This window comes from Poecilia mexicana, unplaced genomic scaffold, assembly GCF_051168715.1.
Source record: "Poecilia mexicana isolate PSO_F unplaced genomic scaffold, ASM5116871v1 scaffold_7, whole genome shotgun sequence".
NCBI lineage: Eukaryota > Metazoa > Chordata > Actinopteri > Cyprinodontiformes > Poeciliidae > Poecilia > Poecilia mexicana.
The window spans coordinates 23,600,193-23,627,399 of NW_028263376.1; the positions used below are offsets into that span (position 1 = coordinate 23,600,193).

Genomic DNA, 27,207 nt, shown 5'->3' on the forward strand with positions numbered 1-27,207 from the left:
GGTAAGCAGTTTTAAATAAGATGCTAATGAAAATAAAAAGAACTACATTATGTTCAATCTTATATGATGTGACTAAAGGACTGCAGAAAAAATACTGTGATTCAACAACAATTTTTAATTTGGAGCATTACAGTGAAAACCGTAGTACAGCACTTGTGAAAGAGTAAGTCTGTTGGGCTACTCTTTGGCACTCAGACAACAATTCTGAGCTTAACACTGCTGGACAAGGCATGTTTTTTATTTTTATTTTTATTTTTTTAAAGAACAGCATTTTTAAGCCAACAGAAACCATGGCATCCTGTTTTATAGGCTCCAAAACTATTTCTATTGTTTGGAAAGCATATGAGTATGCTTTAAAATGATTGGTTTCCAAAAGTATGTCATGGAGATTGTTGTTTGAAAAGAGCTGGAGATTTTATAAAATATTTTCTAATCAAACCATTTACTTTACTTTTAGGGTATTGTAAAGTTAATGAAACTTTAGGGACCCCTGAGATTGCATTGAACTCAAACCAGTTGTATTGATTGATTTACCAATTTTAAATTCATAAGCCAGAGTTTGTTGTGTCTTGTTTAAACTCATTATGTAAGAATTTGAAGCTTTACAGCTGAAACTAGTACACCCTTTACTCATGCACCAGAGGAAACTTGCAATTTTCCTCTGCAGAGCTACAGTGCATCCAGAAAGTGTACACATTGCTACACTTTTTCCACAATTTATGTTACAACATTATTCAAAATTGCATTAAATTAATCTCTTTCCTCAAAACTCTACACAGAAATACTGTATTATGACACTGTGAAAAAAGGTTTTACAGATTTTGGCAAAGTCATTAAAAATACAAAACCAAGAAATCACATTTATGTAAGATTTTGCTATGACGCTCAAAACTGAGCAGTTTCCACTGATCATCCTTGAGATATCTCTACACCTTAAATGGAATCCACTTGTGTCAAATTCAGTTGATTGGGCTAGATTTGGAAAAGCACATAAGGTCTCTATATAAGGTCCAACAGTTGACAGTGCAGGTCAAAGGTCAAACACCAAAAATGAAATCAAAGAAATTATCTGCAGACTTCTGAGAGAGGGTTGTCTGGAAGCATGAATCTGGGAAAGGAAATGAAAATATTCTGCTGATTTGGAGTTCCCAATGAGCTCAGTTGAATCTCATTGGACATCTCTGGATTTGAAAATGGCTCACAAGCATCTCCATCCAATATGATGAAACTTGAGAATCAAGGATAGGTGTGCTAAGCTTGTGGCATCATAAAAGACTTGAGACTGTAACTACTGCTAAAGGTGGATCAAGGTGTAGGCTGTGGCTTAAATGTGATTCTTTGGTTTCCCATTTTAATGCATTTGCAAAAATCTCAAACTTTTCTCCACATTGCCATAATGAGGTATTTCTATGTAGAACTTCCAAGAAAGAGATTAATTTAATACAATTTAGAATAAAGGTGTAGCATAACAACATGTGTTAAAAGTGAAGTGCTACAAATACTTTCCACATGCACATGACTTCCTTACAATATGTCGCACACTATTTTTGTTGTGTCTAACTACTTCCCGACCTTACGTGAGGAGACAAAAAGCATAGTAATTTGAATCAACAGTTAAAATAAACTTTATCTACCATGATTTTAGATCCACTATGTCGCCGGTTAATTTGCATAAGCGTTACTGCGCAGTTTGCTTCTGGGGCTGAAGGCTGTTTCCCCCCTGCTCAACACCGGCTCTTCGTCGACAAACACCGGCCGGTAAACTGCTGCTCACACCCCCTTTTCTTTTCCTCCCACACTACTTGCGTAAAAAAAAAAACGTGATTGACACGAGCAAAACAACCAATCAGAGGCAGTCTCGATGTGGACGCGTGCCAAAGTGACATGTTTATGTACGAGTCGGACCAATGGGAGCTCAGATGAGGGGGCGTGGCATTGGTTTGGAGGAAAGAGGCAAAACAATCTTTTTATCCTCCTAACCGGGCGGCTTTTTGGATATCCTGGGCTGCGGCGGTGACGGCAGCGGTGGAAAAAACTTCACATGTAGACTAGAATAGAAGTTAGGATTCAAATAGTTCCCATCAAATTGCGACAATCCCGATAAATGTATCTAATTCCCGCAATTTGCACTAAAACCCTACAGAAAGCCGACATTCTTCCTTTAGTCTCCACTCTCCTTGACTAAATATGGAGTCCAAATGCATTTTGGAAAAGTCGTCGGTCGGGACAAGCGTCGGCGGTGTCGTGGACTTCAACTACCGGCCGGGTCGCTACAACAGCCGGGTCCCAGCGGTGGCAAAAAGCAGCTTCACACCGGGGCCCATCTTTTACAAATGCGTAACGGACGGAGGCTCGACGGCGGCGGTTAAAAACGAGCGAACTTCGTCCGTCGGTAGCGGGCACTCACCGGGCGTTGGAATATTACAAAACGTGGAAAAAGTGAGTTCTTTCTCTAAGCTTTCAAAGTCACATGTATACCCACGTAGCCACGCAGATATCACAGAGTCAGACGGGGTTAACATGAGGGTATAGTTTGACATATGCCGCTGATGGCTTGTAACGGTGACGACCATGATGCTCGCATGAGAAAGCTACAGCTGTTGGCTTGTTTTTACATGTTTTTTTATTGGATAAAGTGGTTTTTTAAAGGGCCAGTTTCACTAAAGAGTCAATTAAAGTGTTTATCTTGTGTTTTAGCCGCTTTAAATGGCTACTTATTCTGTGAGCAAAGTTTACAGCATAAAGGGGGGCAGGGATTCTAAACTACATGATTTACCCCCTCCCCCATGACTTAAGGGTGGAGCTACAACGTGAGCTTCCTGGCTGCGCAGGCCCGGTTCCTTCACCAAACTCTTCAAAACACAAATTTGATTTATATGATTATTTTTTTTATATATATCTTCATTTTGTCCTTTGCTTCTGCTTTTTATTTGCACCACGTTTGGATTTAAATCACATTTTCAGCCATTAGTTGCTTTCTGAAAAGAACAAAATAAAGACATGTTTTTAGCAGTAGAGAATAAATTCGTTTTATTAATGTATCAGTCAGGTTTTTATGGAGGCAAGACCGTTGCCTTGCCGCGTGTTTATGTCAGTGGTTCTTGCTGGGGGCGGGCCCCCTGGAGGTATATAGTTACTGTAGGAGGGGGTGGGGAAGAGCAACAGACCGACGGCTGGAGAGGGATATTAAACAAAACTAGGTTAAATCAATATGATTTATTCTATGGTGTGACCATTTTCATATACCATATGCTGAGCTTGATTTTCTGTGCTAAAATCCACCTAAAACACACAGTTCCATCACAGTTGTTAATGATTGATTGGGAGAAAAAAAATGAGCCAGCTACAGTACCGTTTGGGGTGGAGTGAACTTTTTATGGCTTCTGCAAGAGAGAGAAGGGGGGGGGGGCAGCCTGCCAAAGTTTTGAAAACGTTGGTTTATATTAACATAGCTTTCTGGCATTATCTCAAAGGGATAGTTTGGATTTTCTGAAGTGAGGTTCTGTGAAAATATTAGTGATAGTTCTACCCGTACTGTAATAGAAAAACGTGACTTGCAGTGAGTGTGTGGAAAAATGAAGAAATCTTCAGAGTGGCAAAATGCCAACAGCTAGTCAGGCAGACCAAGTGTTTAGCTGTTTTGGGGATTTTGTAACAAGTCAAACTGAAAATGTTTATCAGTGGAAAATTGGGCCGTAATAGCAGATATTAAGCACTAATATTTTCATGAGAGACAGTTGCTAGGTTTGTGATTTTTCCCAACCAAGCAGCACGGTGTTATTGACATTGCTTGCTATCTGTATAAATCCACCTAATCAGCTGTTCCACCTGATCAACATCCTCAGGAGACCTGGGAAAACACAGGGATGTACAATTTTCAGTGCTGTTGTACAACTGACAGTCAAAAAATCTATAATGTTACTCAATTCTTGGCAAACTTAGAATGATGAGTAACATGAGGCATATTTATACAGTTGGTAGTGTCAACCGGAAAAAAACAGTGACAAACTTACCAGTCGTGTGTTGTGAAAGTCTCTATTACCCACCAATTTACCAGTGTCTCTTTAAGTAGCATTTATTAAACCATAAATGCTTGCTAACATCTACTAAACAGGTTGAATAGCTCACTGTGATATGATATCTATTTACTACAGGTAGAGGAACTGTTTCTGATAATTACATTACGGAAACATAATTTCAGTATATCTGAACTGTCCATTTACGCATTGTAGGTTTTGTGAATTCATTTTTTACGTAAAAAATTTCATTTTTTCCAGAGACTTCTGCAGTTAAGATACTGTAAAAAAAAAACTGTTTCCAACAGTTTGAGCTCACTTAAATGAGAAACAGATCTTCCAATCTTCCAATATATTTTTAAAAATAGTTTTTGCTATCCCAAATACAGGTTATTAGTACTTCAACTACTTGGGACTGATAAAGGGAAGTTCAGTTTGTTTCTGCTTCATTTTCCAGACAGCCGTCAGAGACCAAAAAGACATTGGTTCCACTGGGATCCTGAAGAGGGCCAGTCCTACCCTCTGCCTTGGCATGGGCAGGCAGTTGCCAGGCAGCTCCATAAGTTTGGACATCAGAAACCCAGGAAAACAGGCAGAGCTGGCCAACAGCATCAGGCCAGCACAGGGGCAGAATGTCCCACAGGCGGAGATACAACCCCTTCCCTCCTCCCACATCCCAGTCCCCAGAAACAGGTAGGAAAACTGAGGCCAGCAACAGTTGTGGACCCATTTATTTTTGGTTGTGTTTGTGGACCGCATCGTTTAACTTGTAGACAAAGCCCCATTTTACATTTTAGCACAAATACACTCCTCCTGCCAGCTCATAGGATTCTGAAGCACAGAGGTATTTTGCTGTGGGTGGCTCTTGTGCCCGAGGGTAATTTGGCTGTGACTTTGTTGTCATAAAAGCAATTGGCTCTGGCAGTTTGTGCATTCAGCTCTGACTTGTGTTCATAAGGTCTGAAGAGAAGTGAAATACACCATCTGCCTATAACCGTCCAGTGGTTTTGTCTGAATGGTGTGGGAGTGTACTGGTTAACTGACCGCATGTTTAGTGCTCCATCCAGAATAGTTTCGAAATACTATTCCTTTGGAGAGCCAGAGTTTGCAGTCAGAGCCAGAATTGCTCAATCTGCTTGACCGAAGGAGGGGAAAAAACAAGGAGGCAGGCTACTGATAAGTCAGTTTAACTGCTTTTGGGAAAGTTTTTTATTAGTCCAAAGTCATCATATTGACTGTTTTAAGTTACATTCCTCTCCAGAGTCCAGTTGATGTGTTAGCTGCTTTCTTCATGTACATGGGCAGATAAACTTTATCGTTTCTTCTTGTATATGCTGGCATTGTTGTTTGCCTCTGTTTTAGCTGTTTCTCTTCATTTTCCAATGCAGTTGTATCCACAGCCTTCTCGGTGTAAGCTACACACACACACACAGACTGTTGTCTGAAAAACAAGCAGAACGAGCATGCAGCGATAAGCTTAATGCACTGATAAGTGATTATGTAATATGAAAGAGGACTGGGAGTGGATATCGGTTTAGCTTTAAAGCTTTTAACCTTTTTCTTTACTTAGCTATTGGTTGCTCTTTGTGTCAAGTTCCTACCCGTTTGTCAGATGACTCTTGGAGATTATTAAAATGCCTGGAGGGCGTACAGTGTAAAAACTAAACAACTTGATATTTTTTCCTTATTGTCTGTGAGCTCAGTGTAGTAGATGTATTCCAAAGTAACTTAAAAAAAACTGATTGCTGCTGCACTGAACAAACATAATATTTGAGAAAGGGTGTGAATGGCTAAGGGGGTTTCAACACCACACTCATTTACTTCCATCTCGACACGTGAATTTCACGTGTCAGTGATCATTTATACTATGTTGTGAGTGAAAGTCTCTTGGGAGCCTGCAAGACTGAGTCTACTTTTAAATCGGAACAAACTGCTTGAATTCAACATAGTGCCTATGAGATGGCCAAGAAAGCATCTATTTTTGTCTCTTATGTACACATGCTGACCAGATGTAAAGCTTTAGCACAATCATAGCAATCTCACTGAGCACACTGCTACCACATTAACAAATTCAGCGTTGACATTATTCAGACTGTAAGAGAGATTGCATAACATTATATAACGGTGTGGTCATAAAAGTGAAGTCTGTTTGTTGCACTGTTGACCTTTTCTAATATTGCAGTGAGTTTGCCAGACTAAGATTTGTGTTTGTTTTGCATTCAGTGTCAAGGAACTATGTTTTTTTTTTTTTTTTTTTTACAATTAAATCATATCATAGTGATGATACCTCTTCCCTAAGTGGCTTCTAATCAAAACCTATTAAGTTTGTTTTAAACTGGATACGTTTTCATGGATTCTGTTAGTTTATCTTTAAGTTTTCTTAGATTACTGAAAAGAATGACAGTCTGGATAAATGTATCTAACACCTGTCGAACACTAGGGCATGTCTTCCTGCCAACTGAACAATGCATTTATTTTGAATTTCTGTTTAATTTAGCATGAACTTAAATACATTTTTGTCCTTGATACCAGCGATTGAAGAAAAAACTATTTTGATGCTACTTTACCCCAATATTGCAATAAAATGAATTCCCTGAAAATGCTTCAAAACTCAGTAGTTTGAAGTTAAGTATGCTTACACAATTTGATTTAATTTTGTAATACAAGATCTACTGTGATTGTGTTTTTCTTCACTCGTTCACCACTGACTTTTTAGACTCTACGATATCCGTTTTTCTTGATGGTGAAAAATATTTAGTCACAAGAGTTTCTAGCAGGAAAGCCTTTTGTTTCTATTTATACCCAAGTAAATCTAGCTACAATCTGCAACAAACTTGTGTTTTACTTCTGTTGACAGTTTTTATGCAGGGATGTTTTTGGAAGTGCTAAGCTATTGCTAGCATTTTTACTTTCTGTTTTGATATGACTTGTTGATAATTTAGCTCCTGAGATATTTACATGGGGTTCAATCAGGAAATTATCGTGCTTCATAAACTCAGTGATGTCTTTTGATCATAGAAACATTGGTGAATAGTTTTTAATAGTTTTTCATTGTTGTTGTAACTCTAGTGGGTTTGAAACTTTCCTTTTGATGAGACAAACCACAGTAGTTTCAAGAACCAAAATAATTTGCACACAAACACACGGATTTAAAAAAAAAAAATCACAGAGGTATTTTGCTGTGGGTGGCACAGCAAACTACGAAAAAACGAAAAATGCGTAAATTGCGGGAACCTGATATCGATCATTTAAAACACTTTTACTTGGACATCTTAGATATTGAAAAACGAGCAAAAGTTTATCAACAAAATAGCAGTCTGATTTAAAAATTTGCGAGTTCATTTAAAGGTATTACTTTGGATTTGGTGTATCAGGTGAATAAAATGTACCTTAAATGGACCAAGACTTCATCTAATTCTGGCTCTGTTTGTTAACCCGATGAGTATGTGGTATTAATCGCAATTTACTGGAGACCCACTGGTCAGGCTTTTCCTGGATGATACAAATTTCTGGTTTTGTTAGAAATGTGACCTGATTCTGATGTTGTGCTCTAAGAACTGTATGGGAAACATGAAACTTTTTTTTTTTTTTTTTAGAAAGAATTTTTAAATCCAACAGAAAATGAAAGAAAAAAAAAATTGTATCATCCCCCATATATTCATCAGTGAATATATGGGAGAAAAAGTACTTCCCAAAAATCAGATTTTGAAAAATTTCACCTAAAGAAAAAAATTATTTAATTGTAACGATGGGGAGGGGGTGCATGAAATATCAATCCTGTTAAGTTTGCAAGCTTCTGCGTTTAATGGGCGTAACCAGGAGTGCGTTTGCTGCACTCTGTAACCTGCTTCAGATAACGTCAACAAAACCATTCATCTTCATTTGTTTCCCAACAGCTTAGTTAATACTATTTCTGTGTCACAGGATTATGTGTGCTTAAGGAGACTTTTTGCTGGAAAGACGTGGCTCGGCCCTCTGTGTGTTTTGTATTGGTTCCCTTTTCTGCATTTTGTATCTTGTGCAAAACTCTTCACTTTCACGGTTTGTCTTGTTGGTTTGCAAACCCTGCAAAGTAGGTCACTATCCCTTCGACAAGTCTGGGCAAAAACCCTCGCAGGATGAGAGAGAAAGAGCCAATGCACCCACTCACATGTGTGCTTATTCGATTAACAAAACTAAAACCCCCTGAAACATCTTTCAAAACTCCCACCCATTTTGTCAACTGCACCCCCTCCTCGGGGAGTCCTGTGTCTGATTAAGTCTCTCTTGCACTCACACCCTAAAGCAAAGCGTGTTCGACCTGTCAATTCTCATCAGCATGGGATCCAGTACCCTGATATTGAACAGAGACTAGTTGAAATGAGCAAGAAAAAAAAAAAAAAACAGTAAGGCCTGATGAGATGAACAGGGGAGGGGTTGCTTTATTTTGATGAGAAGAGTTTGTCTCTCTTATCTGTCCTTGGTCAGGTACACGGTCGGCTAGCATGAATGGAAAACACTGAGTTGGCATAAACAGGACACCAAAGCAATCGGCAGTGAAGGGAGGGGACAGAGGATAGGATTTGTGGTGTATCTCCTATATTTACTGATGCGCTGTTTGGATAAAAGTCAATGGGACTTTTTGGGCAGGAGGGAGTGAAGTCCACCTCTCAAATTCACCTGGCCATGACCATTACACCTACCAATTCTCCCCTCCCAGAGGAGACCTTTCAGCTGGTTGTTGAAGGTCAGAGTCGCTGAAACGGCGCCCCACCCCCCAACCTAGTCTGGGATGACTAACCCACATTCAAACCCCTGACATTGCCCCCTGAGAAAGACAATCCACTGCTTTTTAGGTGACTGCTTTCTTACATTTCAGTAGTTTGAACTTGTCAGTGTTATCTTTAGTTTTAAAAGAATTCCTTCTGAACCTGATGATCCGTTTTCACATGTCGCGTCAGCCCCTTTTTTTTCCCTCTCTCTCTCCCACACCGCAAGAGGTTGAAGCTTTTGCACTGACAGGCAAGGGTGAAAGGTCGTCTCTCAATGAATGGAGCTATGCAGGAGGGGCGGGCCCAGATCAGGACGCAAACAGGCATCTGGCACGTCTGGTAGGTCAACCTCAGGATCTGGGTCGCAGAGCTGCGCCGGCAATTTAAAACCACAGATGATAAGTGACAGCTCATCATTTAACACTGCAGCTTCATTATCTCCAGATTGAGAGGCGGGTGGACAAATGAGAAGCTTGTATGTAGTACATATTTTGACAGTGTAGTATCATGTTTGTGGCTCAACAACCACTAAATAAACCGACTGATAGAAGTTCAATTTAAATGATTGTATTTAAAAAGCAACAGTTCACAACAACATATAAACAGACTTTACTTTCAACTCAAGCCTCGTTATAATACAGTGCAGTCAATCAGTTTTTAGTGCAAGATGACTGCTCATCCTTAGTAAGCATGTAACACTGACAGGCAAGCACATTTTTATTTAATTTACTGTGTGCGAGCACAGTCATCAAATTAGTAAAGGGCTGTTTTTGGTTTTTTTTTTAGCAAATTGATGTAAATAAGGATAATACCAGGTCCAATTCAGCTTGTTTTGTTGCAAAAATATTTTTAAATGGAGAAAATCTAACCTTCATATAACCTATGAAACTGTACATTGGTGTAAATCAATGCTTCAGCACTGTGTATCTTTTCTTTAGTGCAGCATCTCTTAAGGACCAAAAGAAGAAGAGGAACTTCCTTTTTGAACAGCTCCTGCAGTCCTGCAGCAAAATGCTTTATCTCTTGCTCACCCACACCAATAGTCACTCACATAAGACCTCCTGTTCTGCCACAGCAGCGTTTAGAAACAGCTCAGTCGACTGTCATTCCTTCTTCTCAGTAGATCTTTCTGTCCCTCTACCCAACAAAGTCTCCATACCAACCAGCAGCTGTTGTGCGCCACTCCCCCTCCCCATTTCCACCAGCTTCAGCTGCATCTAATTTTTCGCCTTCTCTCAACTTTACAGTATCTTTCACACAATTGTTGTCACTCTTTCATCAGCTCTGGTTTCCTATGACTGACATGCATGCAAACAATAAAACTAGGTGCAAACAGATTTATTTAACTTATGATTTTTTTTTTCCCTGTTGCACATTATTTGTAAAAATGAACAAAATTGGTTTAACACTTTTCATTTGCCTTTTATAACAATGCATCCAACTTTGTTTCTCTTGCCCTCTTTTTTCCTAAAAGGTAGTAGCGTAAATCCTCTTGAAAGCCAGAGAAGATGAAGCGCAGTATCCCATCTTCCTGTTTTAGCTATCAGAAAGTTTTTTTTTTAAATTCTTCATTAAAATTTACAGTGAGGATAACAACTGTATTCGCTGGAACCTATGAGATGGGAGCTCCTCTGCATTAATGTATTATTGTATTCTCTCTAACCCTCGATATTAAAATTCATATGTAAATTAAAACATCTGTGTTATTTCCACTGTACTTCTCAGTACAATGGTGAGAGACAAAGGTAAGAAGTGAAAGAATGTAGGAAGATCCAAAAAGAAATATGCAAACTAGGGTTAATCATTGCTTTTGATGTTGAGGGTCGGAGACTGGAGCATAAATAAAGTTTAAAGTAACGGGAGGGACGTACTAACAATATGTGTGTTACAACCTGAAACATGCCCATGCTCAGACATGGTTTTTATGGAGAATATTGCAATATTCATCTGCATAAAAAGCTAAAATTAGCTAGTTTATAGCTTTCTAGCAAATATAGGGTAATTTTAATGGTACCATGCATCTCTTCCCTCTGTTGTCCGTCATGTAAAAATAAGTTTGAAGAACTAAAAGTTAACGCGTAACGCTCAGTTACCTTTTTTTTTTAAAATTTGTGCATGAGGCGACTGGTATTATGTCCCATATGTGAGCTTGTAATTTAGACACTGTACCCTGTTTTATTTTGTAGATTTGAGTAATTATTTAATTTTATTTGTGTCTCCTCAAACATGTCAGCTATACCAGCACCTCACAAAAGCAGCGTTTAGGAAGAGAAAGATTCACTGTAGAGGTTTCTTTCTACACGCTGAGAAACTTCAGCTGTCCGTGACCTCAGTTCCACCTGAAGGATTATTGACATTGCTGTCTTTTGCTTTATTGCGGAAGAGAGCAGTAGTGAACTTCTGCCATTTCAATCGATTTTGTGGTGTAAAGTTAAACATTGTGGACAGTGATTTGTCAAAATGCCAGGGCCTCAGAGGGAGTAAGTCAATCAAAAAGTGAGGAAACAACTCAAGGGGAGTGTGTAGATTAAATATCTTTTCTTGTGCTTGAAATAACTTCACCAATACTCCACTTTGAAGATTAAAGTTTAAATCAGCATATTTAAAAAAAAAACATACAAACATGCCACACCCAAGCTGTGAAAACCAGTAAGCCCAGTTTCTTTTAAGCTCCTAGAATCCCCCCGTGCTTTGTGGAAGTTTCTTCAAGTGTGCGTTTAGACATGCACAATAGGGCTTTGTTGGATGGGATAATGAATTATACCCGTGCCCTCCGACAACTAGTGCTGACAGACGGGCATTGAGTTCTATAAATGAAAACGGTTGTGTATTTTCCAATTTTAACTGACATTGCACATCAGAAGCACAATGCTAGGATGGCAATTTATGCACAGAGTGACATAGTTGGGCTTCATTATCACATATTTGCTAGTGTTGCTGTTGTCCTCTAAACTCCTGGCCATTGCATCATTGGAGTGTGCTTGCTATGTACTGCTGAACCACCCCAGCAGCTCACCTGTTATCATATCGGGCCGGACACATTTGTATGGTTCTTCAAAACATTTCAGTCTAGATCGTGACTGAGGTGACTAAATCCAGTTTTAGTTCAAGGTGTTTACCAAAAATATAGCAAGAGTGGGTTGAAAAAAACCTGGTCTCTGATTATTGCCTTGATAAGGTAGAGTGGTTTGTCACTTGGAGAGTTCAAACTGTTGTGCTCAAACCCAACATAAACATAAATTATGTTGGCTTTGAGCACAAACATGCCACTACACAGAGCTTAAATGTGTGAAGCTTACCTCTCAGATGCAGATCAGTGTCCAAATAACCTCTAGAAGTCTCAGCTCATCTGCGGTGAAGCAACACTGAGAGGTTTTACATACTGTATACTCAAACTGTTTCCTCATCAGCTGCTTTTCCACCCACAGTGGGCTTTAATACAAAACTCTAAAAGTCTGTTGTTTTGCTTTGATGGAGCAATAAACACTGTTGTAGTGATTCCCAGTTTAGAAGAATTGAATGAAGTCTCTCTTGTTTGTAATTTGGAATCAGAGCGGAAGAATGATGATCCAGTAAGATGTTCAGCTGCTTCAGTTTTTCCTCGCTCTTGCTCAATCTGCTCCAATCCGGTTTGAACCAAGAATCAACACCGCGGTCTCAGTTGGTTGGATTTACACTATGTTTTACTCACCATAATTGCACCATAAGGAAAAGATGGAAAGAATGAGGCTGGGAGAGACCGGAGTAAGGGAATAGCTCAAAAGTCTTTGGACACTTACAGAAAGAAATAGATACATCATCTTTGAATGTGAACCATTAAATTATGTTCTTTATTTGGCATTCATAACTTAGCTTAATTGGCCTCAAATTACTGAATGATGAACTGGCAATCTCTCCAGGTAAACCCCACCCCAGTGACCGCTGCAGATGCCCCCTTCCTCCCCCCTACATCCCCACCCTCTGGTGACCCTGCAGGGATTAGCGGATACAGACGAGATTACGTCTTGTGAACAGTTCAGTGTATTCACAAATAGAGTAAAGATGTCTTGAATTATTCATGGTTAAGAAGTTAATGAAGATCATTGCTAGGCAAATTTTATCAATAAATTTGAGAGTGATTTGTCTAAATTTAAAAGGGGAGTTGCCAGGGCAAGGGGCTGCACAGTGGCGCAGTTGGTAGAGCTGTTGCCTTGCAGCAAGAAGGTTCTGGGTTCAAGCCCCGGTCTTTCTGCTTGGAGTTTGCATGTTCTCCCTCTGCATGCCTGGGTTTTCTCCAGGTACTCCGGTTTCCTCCCACAGTCCAAAAACATGTGTGTCTGCATGGTTGTTTGTCTCTGTGTTGCCCTGCGACAGACTGGCAACCTGTCCAGGGTGTACCCTGCCTCTTGCCCAGCACGATAGCCAGAGATAGGCACCAGCAAATTAAAAATTTTAAATTAAAATGCATTTACCTTGTATGTTTAAGTCTGAGAGAGCAGGGTAAAACCCGACTGTTCAACAGACGGGACTCTTCAGCCATTTACAAGACATGACTTTTTTCTCTGGGCCAGAGCTCAGCTTGGCAAGCTCTCCCATCTGGCTGTCAGTTGGAATTTGACTGCATGAAAATCCACAAATGTTGCATGGCGACTCACCAGTTGTGTCCAGCTTGCAATGATTCTTTTCCATTTTTATGAAAGTAAGTAGTCATGTTTCAGCTTTTCTTGCAACAAAGAATAAAGAATATGTTAATAAACAATGGGTTGTATTGCCCTCCCAGTCATTTACAAGCAAATTTCTACCTCTCGGCTGCGGTCTGCAAGGATTATGCTCATTTTATGATTATTGTGTCTTTAGTGTTTCCATAATATGCTCTTATTGCTTCCATTTTTCTTAATAACTGTCCCTTTGTTGGCACAGAAGGTAGAAATTGAGAACCTATTGCTTTATGTATTCCGAACAATCAAAATGTTCAGTGCAACATTGATCCAGCGATAAGTTACGTTAGTTTTTGGGACTGGTCTTTATAAGTTGCTACCTACTGTAGTTAGGAGTAGCCAGGGCTTGATCTTATAGAAATTATGTCACATGTAAAAAAAATCCAAACAAAACAAAACAAAAAAAATAAATAAATAAATAAAAAAAAAAAAAAAAAGATTTAATCTTTTAAAAAGTTAGCATTAGTGATATATGAGGGAGGAAGTGCTATAAGCTGAAATTTTTTCAACTTTCTTGTACTGCATTTTAGTTGAATAAAAAATAAAATAGCATAAACTTTGGTCATTTAAAATCCATGCCAATATCAAGAATAATCCACACCTGTACAGGTAATCAATCACCTTAAATGTGTATGCATGTGTTGTGTAAATCCAGTCACTTCTCCACTAACTGTGATTGATTTAACTAACTGATGGAAACAGCTGCTCAGATTTCCTCTCTGACTCTCGCTTAAACCCGGACATCTCACAAGGTTTAGTCTTCTGTCACCACTAAAATGTTGGCAAAACACTTCAGATATTGATTTCGTTATCAGACATCCTAATAATTTCTTACTTGGCCTACATAGACAAATTACTGTACAAAAAAGAGTAATATTAAACTCAAAAAGGCTAATAGTTGACTAAATTAAAGTAAGTGTTATGTTTCTGGCATACCATCTGAATATATAAAGAAAAAACACGATAATATGCACTAATACATGTTCCGTTTGGACGTTATCGCCACCTTGTGGTTGAAAATATGCATTGGAGTCGGTGGCTGGCCTTGCAAAGTAAGCTGCCCTCTTACTGGAAATGTCATAAAACATTGTCGACCCTTAGGATTAGCTGCAGCACATTACAGGCAGCTACCATCGTAAGCTAATTTATGAGGCTCAAATGTTACAAATTTAATTATCCAAAGTTTTGCAAATCAGCTGCCTTTTAGAATAAATGTTCAAGGTTCACTCTCTTCAACATTTTAGTTGGTTTTTATTTATGAGATATATTATAAAACAACTAAGCAATCATGGATTTGTCTTTGGTTTGGAAATGTACATAGAACAACACGAGCTATTCTTGATGAAAATAATGCAAGTAACATCCACTTTACAGTACGTACCAGTCTGCTGTGTCAGGCTTGATTGTGCTGTTTTCCTTAAAGGAAATGCGAACATTTTGTAATGTGCTGTGCTATCAAACATATTGTAACTTCTTAACTGTTTAGCTGGTGGCTTTTATGCTTACTTTTTGTGGGTCTCCACCTTCCTAGCTTGCACTGTCTATAAAAAAGATTGTAATCAGTTTTTTAATGACTAGAGACTTTCTCTATCTGACACTCGCCTGTGGATATTTGGCTTTGTCGGAGAGGGGGGAGCAGAATGGATTGCTAACAGCAACAACGATGGTTTCCTTTCACAAAACACAGGAAACCAGGCAAGAACCTGCCCTGGCTTGTGGTGGCAGCAGGGCAAATCTCAGGAGTAGTAGGCATGAGTGGGAGTGGGATGTGAGGATTGAGAAACAAAGTTGGAGCATGAGTGGAGAAAGACAGCTGACCGCAGTTGAGGGTCTCCAGCGTTTACATTCCTTTCTGTTTCAATTTAGTCCTCCCTGTCCTATTTCTAGCTTGTATTCGAAGTCAATGATTTTCTCCCAACTATTTCAATTCTAAGACACGACAAAGGGGATGGCATTTTTTTTAAAACTATGACTTAGTTTTTCAACTCTGTCCATAAATAAATCCAGTTTTTCCATTGCTGGTGCAACCAAGGATGGTTTGGTTTGTTTAGATACATGAACAGCTAACTTGAATGGATGTCAAAATAATGAAAAGAAAACAGTAATTTGGCAAGGTTCTGTGGCTTGCCTCAACAGAAATGAAGAATGACATGCTGCAAGATAAGGAAGTGGTGTTATTGTAGACAGAAGGGCCTATCTTTTTTGTGGGCCTCAGACATAAATAGGAAAATCAGGCTAGAAAAGCTAAGACCCCTGCTCAAAACAAATTCCTTGCATTCCCTTAGTAATGGATATGCTGGTAGAGAGGAGTGCCTGAAGTTTGGGAGGACATTAATTTAATCTACTATTTGATATTATAGCATTGAATGTACAAGACATTGGTTCACTGTCTTCTGCCCAGCAAAATGATCACAAATGGTGTCTTCTGAACGAGTTACTTGTAGATGCCTTCATTTACTTCCTGCATTTGGAGGCAAAGTTCGAACTTCTAACTTATTATTTGATGAAAACGGCACTTTAAAATTGCCTTAATTAGCAGCTTGCATAGCAACAATCATCAATTCTATTGATTTGAGCTGTACAATTCAGAAATGTTATGTCCGTTTTCCAATTTCTATAGCTTTTTTTTTTTTTAAGTTTCAAGTTGCTTCCATCAGAACTGATTAGCTGATTCCAAATTGTCTTTAAGGATAAGAATGCCACACCTGTGAAGTTTTTTTTTTCCTTTATTTTTTTTCCTTACCTTTTTGCTTCACACAGTAATTAATTACTTCAGGTTAGTTATATTACAGGTTAGTTTTTCAGACACATCATAGAAATGCCTTTTTAAATGAAAATAACTTATTAGATACCAACTTTCTTATGACTTTATTTTAAACATCCTACCGATACCACAAATTATTAACTTTGAGTCTTCTTAACTCAGTAACACCATCCGAACCCAAGACTGTGGTTGTTTGCATGACCTGGAAGGTATGATGCGTTAACTAAAATTGGATATTTAAGTTTTCAGCGGACAGATCGTCAGTAAGGGCAGATTAAGCTAAAAATTATCTGACCCAATCACCAGCTTTCACATTAAATTGTTTTCATCTACGCATTTGCATCTATATGTGTAGTTTATGATACATTTAATAAGATGGAATTGAAGGAATCATCCTTTTTGCTCCATGTGTGTCCTATATTTTTATTTTTTTATTTTTTGCCAAAACAAGGCTGTTTGTGTTCATGTCCTGAAGGATACAGATTGCATTCTAGGATCAAGAGAGAGAAAGAGAGGCCTTTTTGTGTTGAGACTGAATAGCCTCCACAGTGAGAGGCCACATTAAAGAGACACGGCTCCTGCCCAACAGCCCTTCCCTCTCCGGGGGTTCACCGCCCGTGGGCTTACGTAAGGCCTGACATGTGCATGGACTGCAACGAAATGGACGAGTTGTAAAAGTAGGAAAGACAGACAATGAAATTCTTCTGCATTTTTAGACATGAATTTCGATTTGTTATATTTTTCCAATATTTTCTAGCTAAGGTTGTGTAGAAATACAAAGGATCACTGATGTAGACATGGGTTCTTGTGTTGAGTCACTGGCAGACTGTTTAGCTGTCGATCATTACGATCTCCTGCAGCTAGCCAGCGACCGGGGCTCCTGGGGGTCAGATGACATTACATAATGCTATTGGGGTCCAGGCAGAATGATGGGGCACAGAGGAGGTTGCAGGATTGAGAGCAGTGTGTGTTCTATAAATAGTGGGTTTGAATGAGGCGACACGCAGACGATTGCCAACACCAGCCTCGTCAGACCTGGTAGATTCCCAACATTTCCCTATTATGATATTCCAGTTTGACGACAGCTCATCTCTTTCTGACACCTCTTCTCCACTTTACACGTCAAGTTTTCCTAAAGTCCTCATCTACATCATCATGGGTTGTTATGATTTGAAATAACGTGCGGTGTCTCTCGTCTTTATAAACAAACTATAGACAACCAAGATCCTCAAAGCTTTGAGTTTGAGCAAGCTGAGAGGAAAAGGACTGGGATGCATATCCTGGCATATGAGAGACAATATTCTGTGGCTTTGGGGGTAGCATTCCTGTCAGCCTCTTTAACTCTTAAGAGGGCATAACTATAAATGGTAGAAAACAAACAAACAAAAAATCCACCAGATCAAAAGTGCAACTGGAAACATGCCCGTGTTTATAATCTGCGATGCTCTGGCCTGGTGTGCATTTGCATTTGTTTGTGTTCATAATAGATAAAAAGAAAGCGCAGTGGATGTAAATTTCACCATGACTCCAACAGAGAGGTGCTTGATCGCTGATTTTAGTCATGAGTTTGCGAGACGGTGTTTTTAAACTTTAACTATAAAGGTCAAACACCAGCTGCCTCGACACTGTTAGGCACATGCAGCTGCTATGGATATTAGGAAGCTTCTACACACACACACTGGGAAGGCATACAAGCACTACATTATGATGTTGGTGTGGGTGGGGGTCGTGTTGATCACATGATCACACGGGATGAATAAGTGATATTTAAAGCAACTACAGCTAAGCTTATAAGAAGACGGAGATCATTGTTGCCATTTTGCTGCAACAATGCGATCTAGACCGTCCATGTTCAGCAGATATTCCAAGCAATAAAGCTGCCCACCAGCCTTCCATCTGTCTCTTCTTTTCTGTTGACCTTTAAACTAACCCTCATGCAAGCGGCCTATGCGATTCGGCGGAGTTTCCTGGAAAACAAGATACACATCTAAGTCTTGTCTGTGGTTTTCAACTTTATTGCACCATAAAAAGGAAAAAAAAAATAAATGAAAAATTGCAAGAGGAAGCCGCTGGAAGTCTTGCTATGGAAAGCAGAGCAGAGGCTTTGCCAGAAAGGTGCAACAAGCAAATGAGTGTTGCAACTCTATTTGGTGGAGGAAAAAAGTCGTTAAATTCACTCAGGGTTGATGAGCTATCAAATAAAAAGCCGATTTCTTCATAAGTCTCTATAAAAAGAAATAAATGCATGAAATGACTTGTTTTCATTTTATTTGTCTCTTCGTAAGATGAACTATGTTGGGTAAGATAAAAGCAAAGACCTTCAGAATACCAGCTGTATAGGTTAAAAGAATGTGCAGAGTTCCCTGAGTGGAGCAGCTGGAGGAAGCTTGCAGTGCCCAGAGATATGGTCTTTCAGGATATGAGTTCATGACAGTCCAAACATCCCCACAATGATTAGCTTTGTTTTTTAGCAGCATCTAGGTCTAATGAAGAGGAGAAACAACTTAAAAGCTTTAGAGCTGCTGGTAAAACTTCTGCTTTCTGTCTGATAGGGTAACAATATCTTCACCACCCGCTTGATAAGATCTGTAGTGGTACTGCAATGCAATTGAATCCTCATGAGCATAAAACTGCTCAGTAAACTGCAGCATGTACAGTAGTATACTAGGTGGAAAAAACTCTGCAGCTTCAGGATTTTATTTTTTTCCTCCATAAATGTTACCTAAGCTCTGCAAGTTAATTGAATCTGCTATGAGATGTTCCATTCAGACAAACTTCATCCAACTGTTCCAGGACGTTTTCCTCTCATCATCAAAACATGCTGTGACAAATTTTATTATTTTATGTTGAGCTTGGGGTTAAAAGGTTTTGTATTCATGATAAAAATGGCAAAATCTCACCGTAATGTTGGTTCACCTCTCTATAGCTCCAATTTTTGTTCTCTAAAATGTGATCTAGAGAAAATATTTTAAATTGTTAACCATTTTTCTGATCTTTCAATGAAGGGGGGGAGGAGAAAACTGTAGTGGGCCTGAACAGTTGTTGGACAGCATTGCAGTTATTATTTGTAGTTTCCAACATTTCATTTTTGGAAATTTTTGAAAATTACAAATATTTTGTAACCTTTTTACAAAATCTTGTAAAAAGGTTTTGCGGTTTTGCGACATAGTAATATCATACTAATCTGCAGCTCTTCTCAGTGGATACAGTACTTGGATGCAGGATGGATCGGACAGTGGTTTCTTCTTTTTGAACTCTGAGCTTGTTGTTGCTGCTTCTTGTCTTGGCTCAGAGCAGAAGTCTCTATATGTGCCTGGACCTGGCATGTTGACTTTAGCCGGCCCATGTGTTGTGCTGCTGCCAGAGAGGTGTGTTCTTGGCTCAGCTAAGGCCAATCCAAATTGAAAGTGGAAGGAAGGTAAAAGTGTGTTTTGAGTGTGTGGGTGTGTGTGAGAGACTGACTGTATGGTTCTGTTTGTGCATGGACTTAAATGGGCCAAATGTCACACATACAGGGCCTTGCAAATGCAATCCTGCTACTTGAACCTTTTCACATTTTTCTGCAGCATGCATGCATATTTATTAGGATTTTATGTGAAGGACCAACACAACATAACACACAACTATGGCACAGAGTGAAAATGTTGCATGGTTTTCAAATTTTGTAGCCTCTAAAATTTTTAAAAAAGGTATTTTTCAACTGACAGCTTTCCTGACCCCACTAAAGAAAACCATCTCCACCACATAGTGCTGCCATCACCTCGTTTCACCTTGAGATTTGTGTACTCAGGGTGATATACAGTTAGTTTTTGTGTAGCATTTTCAATGTAGGCAAAAGGTCCCATATTTGTTTCATGAGCTGAAAATCTCTGGAGCTCCTCCAGAACTGGTGTCTTAGCATTAGTCCTTCGGGATGCACCGATTGCAGTTTTCTGGCTGCTCGCCAATTACCGACATTTAAAAATCCTGATGTGCCGATTCCGATTTTGGCCGATTCCAATTTTTTTTGTCTGAAATGCCGCTAAATATAGCAAGAAAGTTGCTGAGTTGGCAACAGGGTGGTGACTTTTGTTAACTGCAAACATGTAGAGATGATCGGGTGGGCTGGTCCATCAGTCAAACCTTTGTCACAGGAGAGCAGAAGAGGACAGTGGTTGATTTTTAGACCTATGTAGATAAGATCGGTGGATAATATCAGCTTCACATTTAAGTATCGATTGATCAATTCCTCCCAGGTCTCCCAGAATTAAGGAAATTGGTCTGATCCCAGAACTTTTTTTGTTTCGAGACAACAGCGCCACTTATTGCAACATTGTGCAGAGATTACATTTTCAAATCAATCATTAGTTATACTTATAAAGCAGTTAGTTGACCTGAGCTTTACTCAAAGGTATCCTAGAAAATAGTAATGCACAGTTTTCAGGTTGTTTAAAGACAATTTCAATAAAACACAATTCCTTTCCCACTGCTTTACAATAATGTACATTTTATGCACAAATTTTTCTACCACATAAAGTACAATAGCGATCAGTTTAGTTCAGTTAAATTCTAGTGGCTGCATAAATTTGAAAGGTGTACTATGTGTTACATAGACACACATGTACTAAAATGGGATTAAGCCTTCTCACTTAAAGTAACTGGCACCTCATGAAACCCTTGTCATTGACGGAGTTAAATTTAACATCTGCCATGAATGGCTTCACCACACCCAGCAAAATAACATAGTAACCACAGGCTACTTATGTAAATTCATTCAAATGAGTGTAAAATTTATCATATTATCTTTGAGTGAACTGTGCTTGCAAACATCCAAATTTGAAAAGGTAAAAAAAATTCCCCAAAACTTAACCTCATCATCCTCTCAACCGCATGTCTAAGTATAAGACACAGAGACAAAGTTTGTCTAACGCAATATCTGCTTTCCCTAAAAGCAGAAATTGCAGGAAGCCTAAATAAAACTATGTCCAGTTTAACTTGCTTTAAAATAAATCCTGCTATTAGAAGGTGTAAACAGATTTTTAAAGACCTTGTTGCAGTTTTTGTGCCCTCCTCCTGTTCTGCTCTCCCACAAGCTTTAAATATTTCATAGTTATTCCACAGACAGATGAGACGAGGGACCGTGTCATTTAGGGCCGCGCGTCCATCGAAGTGAGCGATAAGCGGCGATGGTGGAGCAGTTATATGTCTGAGTTAATTTTTATGATCAGAGTTGGCTTTTATGATGGCAGAATGTGGCAGCCATCTGCTGTAAACACTGATATCAAAACCGGTCGAGGAGCATCAGTAAATTAGGTCATCTGTTTATTAAAAAAAAAAAAAAACGAACATCAGTTGGCTTTGTGTAAAAAGATGTCTAAAACATGTCCATGTGTTGTTTTGCTCATCACATCCATACAGAGAAATGTGCACCAGATGTAGAAGCTGTGGTGACTGTTAGGGATCATGGTTGTTCTGGGAAGCAGAGGAAGGAAAGTGCTCAATGTCAGGAAATCGGGCTGGGGATGGAAGGTGGGTGGTAATGGTGTCGGTTGTGTCTTGGTATCTGTGTTTGCAGGCACACGTGCACTAGAGGGAGGAATAATAAAATTTTGATTAACTCTGGTTTCAACCAAAAGGCTAGCTATACTTTTAGCACATTTGCTTCCTTATCCCCTCTAAATGATATGCATGTAGGTTCCAGAAAACAGACTAAAGCGGGCTTAACTCTCACTTTTAAGAATAAATTTTACTTCCATGTTCAAACTGATAACACATCGCCTGTGTTGATGATGAAGTGGAAACAAACAGCAGAGAAATGAGCTCCATAAGTCATAACCGTGTCCCTGGCTGGCCCTGTTTAGTACTGAAAACATGGCTAATGACTGAAACAGGACACAGCTAATCTTGTTATCTCTTTATCTCTTGGCCAGACTGTATGTGTGTGTGCCTACATGTATTTGTCTGTGCTGTTTATACATATTGCATGTTTACTCATTTTTCTGTAGTTCTGGTGTCCTTTTCTGCAGGACTATTATACTCTGAATTTTCTTCAATGACTGTGAGCACTCGGGTTCGATTTGACAATGTAGAGGAGTAAAAGCTAACATATCTTAACACTTTTCTTTCTGTGTGGAGTGTGGTGGAGTGCTTTCTTTCTGAGAGATATCTGGTACATTCCGTTGGGATGTGTTTGCTCCCTATCCAGCAAATTCTCATCAGCGTGGGAGCTCAGCCACTTACAAACTTTTTTTCTGTGCTTCTGTAAAACTCTTTATAAAGTAAACTTTTATTACACAAAGTGCTGTTTGTGCAGGTAGATGGAGGGTTGATCACTTGAAGCGCACTTCTAGACATGTTTGTAGAAGTTTTTTTTAAATTGATTGTGTGCATTTGTGTGCGCAAGCTTGTATTAAAACTCACTGTGGAGCTTAGCCAGGGCTTAGGGCTTGGCTGAGAGAATGCCTCAAACCAGTTTACTCTGGTTGAGTAGTGGAGATGTCAGGGGGGCGGGACAAGAGCCTTTTAAAGCGCCAGGCTTCCTTTCTCTTCACAAGAGTTGGAGATTTCTGCCCATTTTTATTGGTCTATATCGCATATATACAGTTCTAAAATGTGCCCACTTGACTACGTACACTAGGAGAGCTTGCTATTCTACCTAACGTAACTTGATAAAACAAATCCTGTTATGTGCGTGTGTGTGTGTGTGTGTGTGCGCGTGCAAATGTGCGCAAGTGTGTGGGTGAGTTCTTGGACCGGCCTTAAACAATTTTCCCCACATTTCTCTTTCAAGGACGGCAGGAACCGCAGCGGAGATTGCCAAATACAAGCAATAGAGAGAAATGGTGTGTGAGAGGCAGATAAGTTTGTTAATGTTTGCAGGAAGCTTTTCAGTGACTGTTCTGCAACATTTTTTTTTTTTCTGAAATTGCCGCATGTTAAAAACCTCCACTCTGCTGGAGCTGTGTTGCACGTGCATTTGTCGTGGTTCCACTGAGTAGCATAAAGGTTTAGAACGAGGCAGGCTCTCTCAGTATTGAGCTTAGTGGAGAGGCGGAGGAGAAGGCGTCTCTCTTTAGCTTCACCAGCAAGGTTCCAAGGCAGAGTAAAAGGCACACTATAAGGCACTTTCACCCTAGAGGCTTTCCATTAGAGTCTCATGTATACACACACGCAGCAAGTTGTTCAAGGCTCACTGAAAGTCTGTTAACGCTCTTACTTCTTGTTTGCTTTATTTATTTTTGCTTCATGGTTATTTTTTTTTGCTATGAAGGTTATGTTGTTTAGCAACAGATATTTGACATTTTTACAGAATTTAAAGTGATGCTGTTGTGTTTTCAAATACACAGTTATATAACTTCTTCAAACATGAAGTGAGCGCTTTTTTCTCTTTTTTTTTTTTTTTTTTTTTTTTTTCTTCACGTTTTGTCATTGTTTGTGTGTTTTCCAGGAATCCTTCAGGTCACGCCGATAAGGAGGTGATGGCTGCCACCGTCTTGACCTCACTGTCCACATCCCCCTTGGTGCTCTATCCTTCCTGTGTGCCCACAGGTAACACCATAAGCCTTTAGGTTTCCTTTCCACCCTGTAGCTACAGCTCCCTCAGTAGGAGCTGCATGATCAAACAGTGAGTCATCCTCCATGTTAAATAAATCAAGTACATTTACTTTAAAACCTGCCAAAGGGTGCTAACTCTAAGCTCTGAGAGGCTGGGGAGAGTGCTCATCTCAAACCGCTTGATGTTCCTCTACCCTGAATCAAGTTGAGCTGCTGAATGTTTATCCAGGGGAAGATAGAACCTTGTAATGTTATCAGCAGTATTTCGTTATCTTCTGATGCATTTGTGTTCTATTAAATTTTGACCCCATAAACACAGCTCCTCTCACAATGTCTAGCACTGCTGTTGTTGCCCTTATCATGCCAGCTTAGCCAGACGGTCAAAGTCCTGGGAGCATTTCATTTACGTTGGTGGTAGTTTCTTTTCCCCTTCTCAATAAGAGAGAGTGGATCATTTTAAATTAGAATGCCAAGAACTCTAAAGAAATGGATATTTTGAGGTCCTGAGCTTTCGTTGTCTTATCTGTAGTATAGAGTATAACTCAATGATCAACTTCAGTTTGGCTAAAAGAAGATTAAGTTTACCTCCAGAAGCAAAGTAGTTCAAAGCTGGTCAAGTGAAATCATGTCAAGACAAAACCTGTTAGACTTCCCTTGTTGCGTAACTATTCAAAGCAATAATGATAATAAATTAAGATAAAAAAAATTTTTTTTATAGCATACCAAAATGCAGTAACAATTTAAAATTAGAGCTGCTCTTCTCTGTTTTTCATCTCCACAATGTCTTTGCCGCTCATCCTTCTCACAAAGAATTAGATCTGCTCTGCACACAAGGACATCAGATCTGGCCAAGTATTTTATGGCTACTTAGTGTTTGAATTTATCTATCAGCAAGTCATTACAGACCCATATCCAGTCTACAGCTTCTGACAGATAATTGAAAAAATGGTTTATGAACAAATTTAAGGTAAAAAGAGAGAAATAATTCCTTTAGCGCTGTAGGCAGACTTTTGATCACGCTACAGAACCGAGACACCAGTGGTAAAAGTTCTGATCAGTAGACGTCTTAACAATGACGGGTCTAGAACTTTCTGTCTTGGTATTGATTAACTTCATTGTTGCCTTTGATGCAGTTGCTCATAGCATAATAATTGATATGCTGGAAAAATGTGTGGAATTGTCCGGTTCTTATACTTTTTAACAGACAGGAAATTTGTGTTTGATCATTTTAAATCTGGGAGAATAGAAATGAATTTTTGTGATTCCTCAAGGGTTCATTTTCAGACCACTTTTTTCATCATCTATGGATCCAACTAGACTTTAGAGGACTACATCTACTACTGTATGTATGCTGCTGACAACAAACTACTTTATATGTCCATGTCGCCACATGACCACTACATTCACTGAGTCAAGGTGACCATATTGTAAATGAACATAAATGAGGCAATGGGTTGATATTTAACCCAGGTTAATATAGATGAGACACTGTGGTTTTTGGTCCCAAAATGGGAAGATTAAGATCAGCATTTAAACCCCAAAGCATGTGAGAAACTCTGATTATGTTTTGGACTCAAATATGATTTTTAACAAACATAACGTTTGTTGCAGAAATTAGCTTACTGGTGCTGGCTCCCTGTATATCTAATGATAGATTTTAAAATCCTGTCAGTTTCGAACTTTGCGGACCCCTCAGGTCTTCAATACCTGTTCACTGGGCGTTTGTTGGACCACAAACATACAAGGTGAGGCAGCATTTAGTCTCTCTGCTTCTAAGTTCATGGCCAAACTCCATGAAAACCTGAGATGTACAAAGCTGAGAGGTACTAACAACATTTTTGTTTACAGCACTTTTTGGTAAAATAATCTGAGTAATTACCTGCATGAAAAAAATGTTTCTTTTTCTTATTCTCCATCAGTCACTATGTCACTTTTTAAGCACCTTCCACAGCTTAACGTATGAATGGTTCTATTTAAATAAACTAACCTTGGATTGCTCATAGCACCCCTATTCAAAGAATCTGAACTATCCCTTTAAGGTTTTGTTGTGGTATTCAGCTTTCATTCCCCTCAGAGGACAGTTAAGTTAGGAGGAGCTATGTTTTATGAACTGCTTACATAACTCACCACATTACAGAAGCACGAGAATGATAGTTGATCACAGTTTTATAAGCTGTTAATGTGAATCTGTTATCTGTATATTGTCTGACATATTGTCTTAGCACATAGTGTTTCTTTTTTTTTTTTGGCAGTTAATACATTTGGTCTGTGATTCAGCTCCATGTTGTACTTGGAAGTAGACTGTATTCCACATCTGTCAATCCCATTCCATATTTATAAGCTTGGATACATGTTTTGATCTGTTTCCTTAAGTGAAAAATTAGTATTTACTCAGGATAAATTTAGGGAAAAAGAAACATTTGCTTGTAAGTAGTGTTTTGAAATATCTTAAACTCTGCTATTTGTTTTGTGCATCCAGAACCAGCCAGCAAAACATGGAAAGAGGTGCTTTCTGCGAGTTACAGCAGCTCGACGAGCGGCAACTGGAGCTGGGACGCCAGTGACCAATCAGTGCCCTCCACACCGTCCCCACCACTTTCCAAAGATGCCAACACGGGCTTCCTGCACTCAGCCCAGGGAGATGATGCCAGTGAGGATGTTTCAGAGAGCACGCATTTTATGTTTGAGGACCCCATCCCTCGAAAGCGAAAGGTAAAATTGATCAGCATCTGACACGGTGAAGATTAATTTTGTACAAATTTGGGTTTGAATTGTGAAGGAGTTTTCTTTTTTTTTTTGTTTCCCAAAGCCAGTTTTGTTTTTAAAAACAGCAGAAAAACTCCAGAAATGTCAGCACTGTGCAGTTTACAACTTCTGACATAAAGCCTGTCACATTCTTCTTGTGTGAATAATAGATTAACTTCACTCTTTCACTTCCCTTCATCTTGTTTTTGTTCTATTAAGACAGTCCAGAATGTGGAAGTGTTTTCACTATAAATAAGCTTCCCAACTGATTCTAGGCCTATCAGGGGAAAAGAAGCTTTAGCAAGAACGAAGGAGATGATTTAGATTTTCGTGGAGGGATAAAGCATGCGTTAAAGAAAAACTTTAAAAAATACAAGAGCAGAAGTGTGTTATGGAGGAGGACAGATTAATATTTCCTCTGCACTTACAGTGACTGAAGAGGGTTAATATACAGTTTGTGTGGGAGTTTCTCTTTTCAGTCTCCAAGGAGTAGTAGGAGAGATTATATATTTTATATACATCTTTGCAATACAGTAAAGGTTTCTGAGGTTTCTGCAAAGCTATGCCTTTCCTTTGATAACCAGTCATGATATTAGGTAGGATGGTGCTTGAAGGGATAAATGCAAACATACATATTGATTAAAAAATAAATGCTGCTTCTCATTCTGTAAGCCACTTTCACTGTAGCCTCTATGACCCAC

General features: G+C 39.1%; 1 protein-coding gene across 2 annotated transcripts in view; it reads left to right on the forward strand.

Moving 5' to 3' along the window:
- The first annotated feature begins 1,969 nt into the window (after positions 1-1,969).
- Positions 1,970-27,207, forward strand: part of slc2a4rg (SLC2A4 regulator) — a 41,179-nt gene continuing 15,941 nt past the window's right edge. Inside the window, exons 1-4 of one of the 2 annotated variants that reach the window (XM_014998366.2) lie at positions 1,970-2,439; positions 4,474-4,709; positions 23,655-23,755; positions 26,241-26,473. In XM_014998366.2, the coding sequence (XP_014853852.1) occupies positions 2,188-2,439; positions 4,474-4,709; positions 23,655-23,755; positions 26,241-26,473 (822 nt within the window). In that variant the 5' untranslated portion in view covers positions 1,970-2,187. The remainder of the gene's footprint in view (positions 2,440-4,473; positions 4,710-23,654; positions 23,756-26,240; positions 26,474-27,207) is intronic. The other variant, XM_014998367.2, reaches the window with a different exon arrangement.